Source organism: Haematobia irritans, chromosome 5 (genome assembly GCF_050003625.1).
Source record: "Haematobia irritans isolate KBUSLIRL chromosome 5, ASM5000362v1, whole genome shotgun sequence".
In the NCBI taxonomy this organism is placed as follows: Eukaryota; Metazoa; Arthropoda; class Insecta; order Diptera; family Muscidae; genus Haematobia; species Haematobia irritans.
Genome location: NC_134401.1, coordinates 67,990,164 through 68,005,787, shown reverse-complemented (window position 1 = coordinate 68,005,787; position 15,624 = coordinate 67,990,164). Strand labels below are relative to the sequence as shown.

The 15,624-nt window shown below is 35.6% G+C and overlaps 2 protein-coding genes across 4 annotated transcripts in view; one reads left to right on the top strand and one right to left on the bottom strand.

The window, feature by feature from the left end:
* Positions 1-15,624, bottom strand: part of bs (serum response factor blistered) — a 207,448-nt gene that overhangs the window by 120,743 nt on the left and 71,081 nt on the right. The window lies entirely within an intron of this gene.
* The window catches only part of LOC142240781 (uncharacterized), a 64,075-nt gene that overhangs the window by 33,417 nt on the left and 15,034 nt on the right, over positions 1-15,624 (top strand). For both annotated transcript variants that reach the window (XR_012723387.1, XM_075312508.1), the window contains exon 2: positions 13,836-13,999. Coding sequence is in view for 1 of the 2 variants with exons in the window: in XM_075312508.1 (XP_075168623.1) it covers positions 13,997-13,999 (3 nt within the window). In the remaining variant the exon portion in view is untranslated. The remainder of the gene's footprint in view (positions 1-13,835; positions 14,000-15,624) is intronic.

Sequence of the window (15,624 nt, the reverse complement as noted above, 5' to 3'; positions counted from 1 at the left end):
ATATATATATATATATATATATATATATATATATATATATATATATATATAAAGGGTGATTCTTTTGAGGTTAGGATTTTCATGCATTAGTATTTGACAGATCACGTGGGATTTCAGACATGGTGTCAAAGAGAAAGATGCTCAGTATGCTTTGACATTTCATCATGAATAGACGAACGATCTGCCACAACGTCGAATTTTCAGTGAATGGGCCCTAGAAAATTTGGCAGAAAATCCGCTTTTTTATCGACAAATTTTGTTCAGCGATGAGGCTCATTTCTGGTTGAATGGCTACGTAAATAAGCAAAATTGCCGCATTTGGAGTGAAGAGCAACCAGAAGCCGTTCAAGAACTGCCCATGCATCCCGAAAAATGCACTGTTTGGTGTGGTTTGTACGCTGGTGGAATCATTGGACCGTATTTTTTCAAAGATGCTGCTGGACGCAACGTTACGGTGAATGGCGATCGCTATCGTTCGATGCTAACAAACTTTTTGTTGCCAAAAATGGAAGAACTGAACTTGGTTGACATGTGGTTTCAGCAAGATGGCGCTACATGCCACACAGCTCGCGATTCTATGGCCATTTTGAGGGAAAACTTCGGAGAACAATTCATCTCAAGAAATGGACCGGTAAGTTGGCCACCAAGATCATGCGATTTGACGCCTTTAGACTATTTTTTGTGGGGCTACGTCAAGTCTAAAGTCTACAGAAATAAGCCAGCAACTATTCCAGCTTTGGAAGACAACATTTCCGAAGAAATTCGGGCTATTCCGGCCGAAATGCTCGAAAAAGTTGCCCAAAATTGGACTTTCCGAATGGACCACCTAAGACGCAGCCGCGGTCAACATTTAAATGAAATTATCTTCAAAAAGTAAATGTCATGGACCAATCTAACGTTTCAAATAAAGAACCGATGAGATTTTGCAAATTTTATGCGTTTTTTTTTTTAAAAAAAGTTATCAAGCTCTTAACAAATCACCCTTTATATATATATATATATATATATATATATATATATATATATATATATATATATATATATATATATATATATATATATATATATATATATATATATATATATATATAAATATATACACGCTCACAAAAAATCGCTTCTGTAACATATACTCCCAAACATATTTTGCTTCAAGCATATACATTTTTGGCTATTGCCCAAACATTTATATGTTTGATCTCTTCCAATATATAATATGTTTGAAAGCATATTGGTTTAAACAATATATGTTTGGGTAGTCAATTTCCAAACATTTTGTATTTTTGCATCCAAATTCAATAATGTTGTCTTCCAAAAAACAATATGTTATTATGTGAACATATAATATGTTTGGAAGCATTTTGCACCAAAAATTTTATATGCTTAAAAAAATTCTCCCAAACAATATTGTGCTAACAACAATATAGGCGCTAACAACATAGGTTTTCGACCTGAATGCTCAAAATTTTGTTTCTGCCCAATTGTATATTCCCCCACATCTTTCTCACTTCCACGAGATTTTTTAGTTCTTAGCACCTTTTTCTGTACTACAAACATTGTAGAAGAAATTATTCAATTGTATGATTTTTTTTATTTTAATTTTACCTTTTGCCGGACGGGGATTCGAACAGCGGACCACACAGTTTGTAAGGATCAAAGAAGTCGCTGATCAATTGCCCAAGGAAAAAAAATGTTAATTTTGTAATAACAAGCAACAACCACCAACTTAAGTCAATATCGCTCCCTGTTAAATAGCGCTCCAAGCTACTAAACACATATATGTTTATAGGCTATTTCTAAATTAATATATGTTTGCATCCAAGCATATTATATTTAAAAACATTTTATGTCCCAAATATAATATGTTCTAACATATTAACATATATGTCCCAAACATGTTATGCTAGTTTATGAACATCATATGCTTGCACTCAAAAATATTGTGTTTAAAAATTTGTTCCAAACATATAATGTTTATAGCCAAACATACGAAAAACAGTCTCTTTCATCCGTGTATACACAAAAATAAAATATGAATTTGTACATAAACATTTGAAAATTTATGGACTCTTTCATGAAGTAGATGTACGTGTGCGTAGTTTTTATTCGTAAATATTTGTTTTTAAATTAAGAAATTTTTAAAAATGCGCATGTATTTTGTCATAAAATTAATGAAACTTGACACAATATATCCAAAAGTACTGGTTTTCTCTAAGCATGAGAAAGCCACAATATAGAGATACTCTCCTATGTATACAATACAAACATATAATACAAGACAAAAAACCAAACATAACGTTTTTGAAGGCAACACGTGGCTTTGGTGTGTTTGGTTTTTTCAGTTCAGTTTGAGTCGCCGTCGGGATTCGAAGATTATTTATTGCTGAAAAAGGTTGACGAAATAAAACAATTTTATTAATTAACTGGAAGCATTGGTGCTCATATTTATAAGTAATAAAAAATATTATAAAATGTTTTTTTACTCTCAGGAATTTAATGCGGTTTTTAATAAATGGGTTCATAAATGGGTTCCAATTATGCAGGCATCAAGAATTAGGGAAAATATCGAAAAGAAACAATTCATTTAATGCATTAGGTTTTTAGTATATATTATGTAAAAATACATATTTTTCAATGTCGAAAATTATGTATACTTCATTTATAATATTAAAAATTTCATTAATATTATGTATACATGAATATTATGTATACAATGAAACCTGTATTTTTAATTTATGAACTTTTTCATACAATTTCATAATTCCATGTTTCGAAATTTTTTGGAAACACTATTCATAAAAAAAGAATTATTTTTTTGTGTGTATGTTCACTGAGCCAACATGTGAAAATGTTATTTGAGCTTATATAGCTCCTATCATATTATTTTGCTCTTCGAATATGATCTTAACAAAAGATTAAAGATTTGAAGAAGATATGAAATTGGCTTGAGTCATACCAAATGTTGCATTTACCAGATTAGTTTAATACATGTTTTTAGTTGTCTTTAGTTTAGTTGTTTTTCGTTTCTATTTTTTAAATGAAAAATTTAATTTTCTTAATGAAACAATGATAAATTTTAGGCAACAATAAAAAAATGACATTTTTCCCTTTATGGAAATTTATTTCGTGCACTTAATTTCTTTTTATTTGCATTTTAATGCTACACGCTCACAAAAAATCGCTTCTGTAACATATACTCCCAAACATATTTTGCTTCAAGCATATACATTTTTGGCTATTGCCCAAACATTTATATGTTTGATCTCTTCCAATATATAATATGTTTGAAAGCATATTGGTCTAAACAATATATGTTTGGGTAGTCTAAGTTCCAAACATTTTGTATTTTTGCATCCAAATTCAATAATGTTGTCTTCCAAAAAACAATATGATATTATGTGAACATATAATATGTTTGGAAGCATTTTGCACCCAAAAATATTGTTACGAATGTGATATTTCTTGATTTAAGTTTATTTAAATTAGTTTACGTTAATTTAAATTTCAAATTGTAACGATAAATTACGTCATAACTTGTTAGAGTCATTTCTTTATTTTCTAGTAATTTCTTAAACATCTTTTGTGTTTCCAATCGTTCATTGTAAAAGTAACGCCTTTTGTTTTATGCCTGCACGACATCTACCTAATCTAGTAGAATGCACTAGATTATTAGCATAAGCCTAAAAGTATGTGTGCCATATCACCTATAAAGTAACGCCGATAGAATATTCCAGATGGCTGTAGGCAATGAAGATAACCAGTTGAATATGTGGTGTTAGATAAATTGTACAAGATAGTTCTAGATGGTTGTAGGCCAGACTATCCAGAATTTTCGAAATCGTCAAATCACGGTATATAAGCCCCTGGCGGAGGGAGCAGTCGAGTCAGTCGTAAGCTAAAGTTTATACAGTACACATCGTAGAGCAAATAAGTGAAGCCATCAGTTAAACTAATAAATTGTAGATTGTCGTTATTTGAAAAGGACTGTGTTTTAATTATCGGGTTATTAAACACGCCTCAATATAAAAACGTAACTATTGGTGTCAGAAGTGGGATAACGAAAAAAAATCTACAATGAAGTTTAATCAGCTCCGAGTGGAAGACTTGAAAAAGGAATTGAGCAAAATGGGGCAGTCGACTACAGGAAACAAGGCTCAATTACAAAAGCGACTACTGGAAGAGTTCGAGCGGCGCAGTATTGATATCGAAACACATGAGTTCGATTATAAGGAAGATCTTGACGAATCAGTAGTAGCCAGCGCCTTGGAAACTCCATCTGTAGCTTCTAATGTTGTTGATTACACATCGATGGTCAATATTTTAAGCAAAATGATGGAAGAAAATTCTCTAAAAATGCAAGAGAACTCAAGAAAAATGATGGAAGAAAATTCTCTAAAAATGCAAGAGAATTCTAGAAAAATGATGGAAGAAAATTCTCTAAAAATGCAAGAGAATTCTAGAAAAATAATGGAAGAAAATTCTCTAAAAATGCAAGAGAATTCTAGAAAATTGGAAGAAAAATTCGACGAAAATTCAAAAAAGATGGACGAAAATTCTAGAATTCTAAGTGAGAATCTTCAACAAATTGCTGAAGGCATGGAAAAACGTGTGGACCATATCGAAAGCCAAATTGGGGAGCTGGATAAGAAGATTATTTCTGTGGATGAGAAAATTATGGTTCATGATGAGAAGTTTCTACACATTGAAAGAAAAATGTCAGAGCTGGAAATTAAAGGTGGACCAGTGCGCGTTATCGAGGGCTCAAAAACCAAACCTCCTGTTTTCGATGGCTCAACTTCATTTGATGTCTTCAAATTCCAATTCGAAATGGTTGCTTGTAGAAATTTGTGGAACGACAACGACAAAGCAATTGAACTTCTATTGGCATTAAAGGGCAATGCCGCTGACGTGATACAAAGCATTCCCGCTGCCTCTAGAAATAATTATAATGAAGTAATAGCGGCACTTCAACGTAAGTACGGCGGAGAACATAAGCAAGACATCTTCAGAATGGAATTAAGAGGAAGAGTCCAGAAGTCAAATGAGACTCTACAAGACTTTGCAACAGAGGTTGAGCGGTTGGTGCTTTTGACATATCCAGGAGAAAGTCATCCACTTGTGGACCGCATCAAGATCGAGACCTTTGTGAATGGAATTAGAGACCCTGATATAAAATGTGCAACATATGCGTCACAAAAGGCTACATTCGCAGAAACAGTAACATTTGCACATGCACAAGAAACTGCGAGATTGTTGGCACGGCCTCAAATTCACAAAGTACGCAGAGTAGAGACCCAGTGTGAAGAAACGCAATCGGTCATTGAATTGGTAAAAGAGGCTCTAAGGCAGATAATGCAAGAAATGAAGCAGCAGGCAAATAAATCTAGAATAAAATGCTATAACTGTGATAAGGCTGGACATCTATCCCGGGAATGTAAAGCGTGGCGTAAAACGTCGGGGTCAATCTCGCCATCTCCATTAAACAATAATCATAAGAAGGCGACCACAAAGCCAAGCGACTCAAATTTAAATTTTGCGGATAATAGAAAAGGTGGCAAACAAGTTATTGATCAAGCCTTGACACGACGGCATTGCAATGTAGAAAGCACACGCTACTCGAAGGCTGAACCACAGGAGACAGTTGTAAATGTCAGGCAGTTACACATCGAATCTGGCACAGACTGGTCAACAGAGCAACGTAAAGATCCCATTCTGAGGAAAATTATTTCGGCGAAAGAAGAAGATAAGAAACCCAGTAAGAAAGACATCGCAGCCGAAAGCCCACTTATGAAATCATACTGGGCTCAATGGGACAGTCTATGTCTGGTCAACGGAACCCTACAACGTAAGTGGGAAAGTGAAGATGGCAAGAATAGCCATCTTCTTGATAATCGTGCCAGATTCTAAGGTAAAGGATGTTTTGACGGAATTCCACAATGGACCTAGTGGAGGTCACTTAGGAATAACCAAAACAGCCGAGAAAGTGAAGCAACGATTCTACTGGGTTGGATGCCAGAAATCAATTGCTGAATGGGTGGCAAATTGTGAGAAGTGCATAAAGGCGAAAGGGCCAAGACGAAAAAGTAGAGGTCTTGTGCAAGAGTATAGGCCAGGAGCGCCTTTTGAAAGAATAGCAATGGACGTTGCAGGGCCTTTCCCAGTAAGTGATTCTGGAAATCGATATGTCCTTGTGGTCATGGACTACTTCAGCAAGTGGCCAGAAGTTTATGCCATTCCTAACCAAGAGGCGAAGACGATTGTAGATGTAGTCGACAAGAACTGGATATGTCGCTACGGTGTGCCGACCGAGATACACTCAGACCAAGGAAGAAATTTTGAATCGGCCATATTCAAAGAGATGTGTGACTCCCTTGGTATCAAGAAAACAAGGACTACGCCATTGCATCCGCAGTCTGATGGCATGGTAGAAAGGTTTAATCGCACTCTGGAAGAACATCTTCGAAAGGTGGTGGATAACGGCCAACGAGACTGGGACGATCATATACCAAAGTTTTTGCTGTCGTATAGATCAGCCATACATGATTCTACGTCACGAACACCGGCCAAGGTCCTATTCGGAACGGAATTGAAGTTGCCCGGAGATTTGATATTTGGCGCTACACCCAATGAGCTCGCCATGGAAGAAACCAGTAACGACATACCAAACACATTTGGTAAAGTTCACGAATCAGTGCGAAACAAAATAAAAATGGTTAGCAACAGAATGAAGGCGAGATATGATCGTGCAGCAAACACTGAGGGCTTTAGTGAAGGACAACTGGTTCTGCTATTCAACCCGCAACGAAAGAAAGGATTATGTCCTAAACTACAAACACAGTGGGAAGGCCCATATAAAGTCATCAAGAAGATCAATGATGTTGTATACCGCATTCAAAAAGACGACAGCCCAAGGTCAAAGATGAAAGTCGTTCACCTGGAACGTTTGGCTCCATACGGAACGGGTTCTGTGCCTATTCGGGACGAACAGGCTTAAGCGGGAGGCAGTGTTACGAATGTGATATTTCTTGATTTAAGTTTATTTAAATTAGTTTACGTTAATTTAAATTTCAAATTGTAACGATAAATTACGTCATAACTTGTTAGAGTCATTTCTTTATTTTCTAGTAATTTCTTAAACATCTTTTGTGTTTCCAATCGTTCATTGTAAAAGTAACGCCTTTTGTTTTATGCCTGCACGACATCTACCTAATCTAGTAGAATGCACTAGATTATTAGCATAAGCCTAAAAGTATGTGTGCCATATCACCTATAAAGTAACGCCGATAGAATATTCCAGATGGCTGTAGGCAATGAAGATAACCAGTTGAATATGTGGTGTTAGATAAATTGTACAAGATAGTTCTAGATGGTTGTAGGCCAGACTATCCAGAATTTTCGAAATCGTCAAATCACGGTATATAAGCCCCTGGCGGAGGGAGCAGTCGAGTCAGTCGTAAGCTAAAGTTTATACAGTACACATCGTAGAGCAAATAAGTGAAGCCATCAGTTAAACTAATAAATTGTAGATTGTCGTTATTTGAAAAGGACTGTGTTTTAATTATCGGGTTATTAAACACGCCTCAATATAAAAACGTAACAATATTATATGCTTAAAAAAAATTCTCCCAAACAATATTGTGCTCAAAATTTTATTTATTTATTTATATATTTACAATCATAATGAATTATGAAAATAAACAGGTAATATAGGTGCTAACAACATAGGTTTTCGACCTGAATGCTCAAAATTTTGTTTCTGCCCAATTGTATATTCCCCCACATCTTTCTCACTTCCACGAGATTTTTTAGTTCTTAGCACCTTTAATGTAATAGCACCTTTCTGTAATACAAACATTGTAGAAGAAATTATTCAATTGTATGATTTTTTTATTTTAATTTTACCTTTTGCCGGACGGGGATTCGAACAGCGGACCACACAGTTTGTAAGGATCAAAGAAGTAGCTGATCAATTGCCCAAGGAAAAATAAAATGTTAATTTTGTAATAACAAGCAACAACCACCAACTTAATTCAATATCGCTCCCTGTTAAATAGCGCTCCAAGCTACTAAACACATATATGTTTATAGACTATTTCTAAATTAATATATGTTTGCATCCAAGCATATTATATTTACAAACATTTTATGTCCCAAACATAATATGTTCTAACATATTAACATATATGTCCCAAACATGTTATGCTAGATTATGAACATTATATGCTTGCACTCAAAAATATTGTGTTTAAAAATTTGTGTTCCAAACATATAATGTTTATAGCCAAACATATGAAAAACAGTCTTTTTCATCCGTGTATGTCAATACTTGACGTATACGCGTTTGGTTCGAGTATTAAACTAATCTGGTAAATGGTTCGATCTCCTCAGTAGCTAATTTCCTATCTTCCTACAATTTATAATCTTTGATCTTAACAATCATCCCTTCAGTTTTTTTGGTGCCAATTGACCCCTTTTTCCAAGCAATTGGAATTTTATACCGGTCATGGGACTGGTTGTATTTAGCCAAATGTCTCTATCACAGGGTTAATTAACACATTTCTGGCCCTTTTGCATCTATAACAGGGACAGTTCTATTTTTAGATTTTTTTTTTCAATTATATTTTCCCTACATTTGTTCATTTTCTACCAATATCACAAACATTTAAATTGACGTTTCAACGTTGTGTGTTCAATGGCGTTTGTGGCTAAATGCGTTAAGGCGTTCTGTTATGCTGCCAGTAAACCCAGGTTCAAAACCTGGTCGGAGCAAAAAAGTTTTTCAAATTGTAAAAATTAGATAATAAGACAAATAAAAGTAAAAAACAACATTGATAGAAATAAGAAGTAAAATTGGTGGAAAAATTTGTTTTTTTAGAACTGTCTCTCTAACATGTCTATTTGAACTGGTTAATTGATGGGTTGAAAACAACCGGTTAAATGATTGGTTTGTAGGTATCTATGTGGGGGTCAATTGACCCTTCCTATGACAACCCCATGTTAATTTCACCGGTCACCTAACCAGTTAAAGGACCTGTACCGGCTATAAAGGACAGGTGAAACGACCGGTTTGGGACCAGTCCGAAGAACTGAAGGGATGTTTCTTCTCTGTGTGTATCCAAACAAAAACAAAGCCGTATATTCACACGCACACACACATACATCCACAATAAACGTACTTTTAGTACTAAAACCACGGTTGCACCGGCATTATAGAGGATTTTGTTGAAATCCTCTACAAGCCAGCTGATATTTCCAACTGAAAATCTACTGAACTCTATAAGGATTTCGGTCAAAATCCTTTTTTAGGAGTATTTCGTGGCTAGTGTGAATGGGCTATGAGACACATTAGTCGCTATTATCTTACAACTGGGATGTTCCTATATATGTTAGAACCTCTGAAACTTTCTCTCAAGATGGCAGCGAAATTTAATATCATACGTCGATAGGTTTGCAAACAGTTTTGTTTACTGGTATATTACTATGGGGATATATTTTCGAGATCTATTTTAGTTGGTAATCCAGGCTGTTGTAGCTTAAGCTGTGGATAACGTTAGCTCTGAGGTGGCAGCCGTAGTGTCTTTCGATACTGTGAATTTGGATATCGCCATGGACCTTGAATTTTGAATGTGTCTTACAAACATTTTTTAATTTGACGAAATCCCTTTGCTTTTATTTAGTTGGTACATTTCCCAACACAGTTGGCGATTGTTATAGTGTCACTTGAGAGTCTATGGTAGCGATCGGAATAAAATCGAATTTTGAAATTTTGGCAGGGAATACTGATTTGAATAAAACTTGCCGTGGAGTGCTTATTATGGCTAATTATTTGTAAAAAAAGATTTCACGAATTTGATATCAAATTAGATGTTTGGGTATACTTTTACTGCTCAAGTGACGGCTGATGATTTGAAAGACAGTGATGGTAAATTCATCTGTGTTTGTTAGTGATGAGATTGATACAAAATCTGATAGAAAAATATTAAAATGTATAAAAATCCAAAAGTTTTTTGAAGAGATTTAATTTTAAATCGTTACCTTTTTAGGAAATGGGAAAATTAAAATATATGCGATGGGTAATTGAAATTCCGAGATTTTTTCGGGATTCTTTAAATATTTTAATTTTTTGGCACTGTAGATTGCTAGTACCTATAGCGCAATTTTATTAACAAAAGCACATAAGAGTAAATTAAAAAGCAATTTAAAATTTCTATCATTCTTAGCGAACACTTAGTCCACCTCAACAATATGAAGAAAATAACAAGTATAAACAGCCGTAAGTTCGGCCAGGCCGAATCTTATGTACCCTCCACCATGGATTGCGTAGAAACTTCTACGAAAGACTGTCATCCACAAACGAATTACTTGGGTTGTGGTATCTTAAATCGTTTTCTAAATTGTGAGTTAATCCATACGTGGAATACATTAGACAAAATAAAAAGTATGTGTAGATAAGTCTACAAATAATTACGAATCGATATGGGCTATTGCACGGTACGTAGGGAGCCAGAATTGAAATATGTGGGTCTCTTATATGGGGACTATATACAATTATTCTTGATTGATGATATTGATGGGCCAAGTGTTGTGTGATTGGGGATCGATTTATCTGAGAGCTATATATAACTATATAGATATGGACCTAGTTAGGCATGGTTGTTAACGATCATATAAATACTAGCACAATGTACCAAATTTCAACTGACTCCGATGAAATTTGCTCCTCCAAGAGGCTCCAAAACCAAATCTCGGGATCGGTTTATATGGGGGCTATATATGATTATGGACTGATATGGACCACTTTTGGCATGGTTGTTAAATATCATATACTACCACCACGTACAAAATTTCAACCAGATCGGATGAATTTTGCTTTTCTAAAAGGCACCGGAGGTCAAATCTGGGGATCGGTTTATATGGGTGCTATATATAATTATGGGCTGATATGAACTAATTCCTGCATGGTTGTTGGATACCATATACTAACATCACGTACCAAATTTCAACTGAATCAGATGAATTTTGGTCTTCCAAGAGAATTTTGGACTTCCACATCTTCCGATGTGGACCAATTTTTGCACGGTTGTTAGAAACCATATACTAACACCATGTACCAAATTTCAGCCGGATCGGATGAAATTTGCTTCTCTTAGAGGCCTCGCAAGCCAAATCGGGGGATCGGTTTATATGGAGCCTATATATAATTATGGATCGATGTGGACCAATTTTTGCATGGTTGTTAGAGACCATATACTAACACCATGTACCAAATTTCAGCCGGATCGGATGAAATTTGCTTCTCTTAGAGGCTTCGCAAGCCAAATCGGGGGATCGGTTTATATGGGGGCTATATATAATTATGGACCGATGTGGACCAATTTTTGCAAGGTTGTTAGAGACCATATACTAACACTATATACCAAATTTCGGCCGGATCGGATGAAATTTGCTTCTCTTAGAGGCCTCGCAAGCCAAATTTGGGGGTCCGTTTATATGGGAGCTATACGTAAAAGTGGACCGATATGGCCCATTTGCAATACCATCCGACCTACATCAATAACAACTACTTGTGCCAAGTTTCAAGTTGATAGCTTGTTTCGTTCGGAAGTTAGCGTGATTTCAACAGACGGACGGACGGACGGACATGCTCAGATCGACTCAGAATTTCACCACGACCCAGAATATATATACTTTATGGGGTCTTAGAGCAATATTTCGATGTGTTACAAACGGAATGACAAAGTTAATATACCCCCCATCCTATGGTGGAGGGTATAAAAACAAAAAATTATGAAAAAAATAAATTATAAAGCAATTTCATATCGCTATCTTACTCAGCAAAACATTTTAAGGATTAATCCTTTTGTACTTCCTCGTTTTAAGTAACTTCTTAAAAATATCAAGGCATCCAAATTTTTATCAGATAAACACGATCTTCTCATATTGTCGACAGACTATTTATCATTGCCTTTTATTTTATGTGGCATGAATTCAATTTGACATGAACTCATTGTTGAAAGGAGTACTTTATCGTTTACTTCGATTTTTGATGAAATTGTGCTTTTTGCAATATACCTCATGTATAATAAATTTTTACTCAAGGTGTACCATAAATGTTTATTAACTCAATTTGTCGGGTGTGAAATCTAAGGGCCGTTTACACTGAATTTATTGCAAATTATTAATAAATAATGCTAAAAAGTCAAAAATTTAATAAATTGGAATTATTTTAATGCCGAAAAATCAAGGGATTAATCCCGTCTTGAAAATCCCGGGATTTCGGGATTCCCGGGTGACGCAAAATCTTTCTTAACGACTAAAACCTTCCCAAGCCTTGGTCGGAGTGAAAATTAAAAGAAGTTGATAAATTTGAAGGAAAAGTTATCTAAGTTTGCTGTAACTTGTTTAGCGAAAAGGTAAAACTTCGACTTCTTCTAGCTCAGTGAGTTCTTAACCGATCTAACCAATTTTTTTGTAATTTGGGAAAGGTTGCTCATATACCTTAGTGTATCATTTTTAAATGATTCACATATTCGCCATTAGAAAATGTTTCTACAAAACATCATTATAATACATATTTGAAATATAGACTAGTGATTGTATAATGAGTAGTATATTAATCTATAATTTAGGTTAGGTAGTTGAGATGAATGTGCGTAATTAATGCCATAGAATGTTTTAAAGTTAGAACAATAAGTAAAATCAGAATGGGAAAGAAGAAGTATTTTAGACTGGCATTGCCGCCACCATGCAACTCACCATACTCAATATTGCTACTTCCTGCAGATTTTAAATTTACTATTAAATAAACCTAACGAATGATCGGCATCCTTTTGTAAACACCGAATTCCAGAAGCTACACCGAAAGCAGTTGTAGATTCTGTCGATATTATCAACAAAAGTCCGCAACACAAAAATGTAAAACGTTCAGTTTCAAAGGGTTTTAAATGTCACGGTGGAGGGAGGTGGGGAGGGAGGGTGAAAAAAACATTAACATTTAAGATTGCCAACGTAGAGCTCTTGCAAGACGGCAAGAGGAGCGAAATATACAATAAGTTCGTAACCAGACCGTACTATGTGCATGTATGAATACTCCTATGGCGGGCGGCATTGCAAACAAGTATGCCTGGCAAATACCAAGTGAGATTCTTGCTTATTTATCCTCTAGTTTACTTCAATGTGCGGTTACGTTGCTGGCGGCATGCAAAGGAAGCTTAAGACATATTCAAAGTTGGTCAATCGTACAGCGGTCTTGCAAATAGGTATTGTCCAAAACGCTGCGGTGTGTGTCCGACACGCATTGGCCACATTGCATATCACACGTGGCCATTGACTTGATGCTTTGCCGCCTGCATTCAATCGTTTACCCCAAAATAAATCCAAAAATGACCGAAATGTGTGGTTACTTTTGTAGCTGATGCTCAATACTAGGGAAATATAGGGATTAAAAACGTTTTGTCTTTGTTTTGCTTCCTTCCGCAATCCAAATGCTTACAAAACGCACGAATGCTATTATCGAAAACTTTAGTTTACGGGCAGTTACAACACCATCGTCTAATCGTAAGTAGCTATCCGATTGCATGGATAGTATCCTACAAAATTGCTTGTAGGTTTAATCGTATATCATACTAGGGCTAATGATTCAAACATTTTCCAAATTAAAAGGAGTTTTACATCGAAAACTCTTACTAATGTTGCGTATATTTGAATGGGTGCTATGAATATTTGCAAAGAGCCAAAATTGAAACACATTTGGTTTTGTCTTCCATTAAATGTTCTAAATAAACATTCATTGGTTGTGTTAATAATATCCATGACTGATTTTTTGTATTTTACAGTTTATTTCTTGATTTTAACGGCTAAATCGAAGGAAACAGAAGACAAAATGCCTCTTATGCTGCATGAGTTTGACATGTGTGACAACTATCCCTCTAGATAATTAGGAGAATTGGCAGACGCTAACTTGAGGTTGGTGTAGCGGTCTATCTCCCAGATATGGATGGTAAGTGAAAAATTAAACGGAAAACGGCTGACTTAGTACTCCGAAGTACACATTCGGTTTTCTACAGTAGATCTAATTTGATACAATTAGATATGAATAGCTCCGGAATTAGATCGGACCAGATCTCAATATTGACTTACCCATGTAAAAAATTGGTGGATCTAATTAGATATGATCAGATCTCTAAATTGGCCACTTTGAATCAAAATTCTGTAGTTTTCGAAATTCCAAATTCTGGAGTCTAAAACTTTTAACCTAAAGTACATAGGGACAAAATTTTTTCCTCTTAAATATGTAGAATTTCCGGTTTGACCACTCTTTGTTAAAATTTTGCAAAAAAAAAAAAGTTGTTGGGCTCAAACTATAAAGATATTCGCACACTCACAGAGGGATTAACTTGTACAACCAGCAAAAAAATTATCGAAATCGGTTCATAATTGCGGATTTGACAGCTCAAATAAAATTATATAATTTCTTCATTTGAAACAAGTATTATAACCTTTTACATGGCTTTGATTTTGGTGTTGTAACAGACACCATTGAAATTAATTGTTCCGGTGGTTCTCCTGGTTCTGGCACTTGGTTTATGTTGCATATTATATTGGGATGTACATTATAATAAATTGTCGGATCGTAATTAAATGGAAGACGCATAAAGGAAATACGATTGGTATTTTGTATAACTGCTCTGACGACGCTTCTCACAGCACGTTGTTCTCCGTTCCGTTTTTTGCTATTTCCTTGTGAAGAATTTTTGCATAGAAGCTCGATTTATGGATTGATCGATGTCTACTGCGCGCTCTACTTGTATCTGCTGTGATAAGAGCACTCTCATATGATGTGTGTGTTGTGCACGGCTAGCGTTACCGTAGACTTCGTTTCTCAACCGTCGAACTGAACGGACGTGTTGTTTAATAGCGGATTATTTCATAGTAATAGGTACCTATTACGAATTTCACGTGTGGTGGAAAATTAAACCACCATGCAGCGAAATTCAAAGTCATCCACTGGGTTGCTAGCTTCAGAGCCCAGTGGACGGGTATCGACTGAAGTTGTAAATTTGGGCAGTGACCAAGAGTTAGGCCCAATTACTGGACTTGTAGACGAACCTTCCATAAGGTAAAGACATCAAAAGCAGGTAATCCCTCACGAAAGAGATTCAAAGAACGCAGACAGATCCTAAAGAATTTAGGATCTCTCGACCCAAGCACGTTGTCGGCTAAGCATTCTTGAAGCTGCAAAAGGGAGCGATCACCGGGTGAACTGCCATCCTCTAAATGGGATCAAAGATAGTTTGCCTCAGTTGTAAAAGACAGCCTTGTGATGGCTATCATTAATAAAGGATAATTGGACTGTATGGTTCCAAATATGGGTGAATTGAGATCGGACCAAGTCCTCGACGGCAAGATGCTGGATGGTATCAAGGACGATATTAGTTAATAGCATTTGCGGACCAGAGGTCTATGTATTGCTTTAAAGCTGCTTTGATGCTAATTGGTGAAGTTTGGGAAGGAGCCGCTTTGGAGTTAGTCGATAGAAAAGACATACCGGCTAAACCTAGAGCACATGCATGGATACCTGCAAACCCTACTGATCCTGAGTCAATACTAAAATGACTAAAGGAA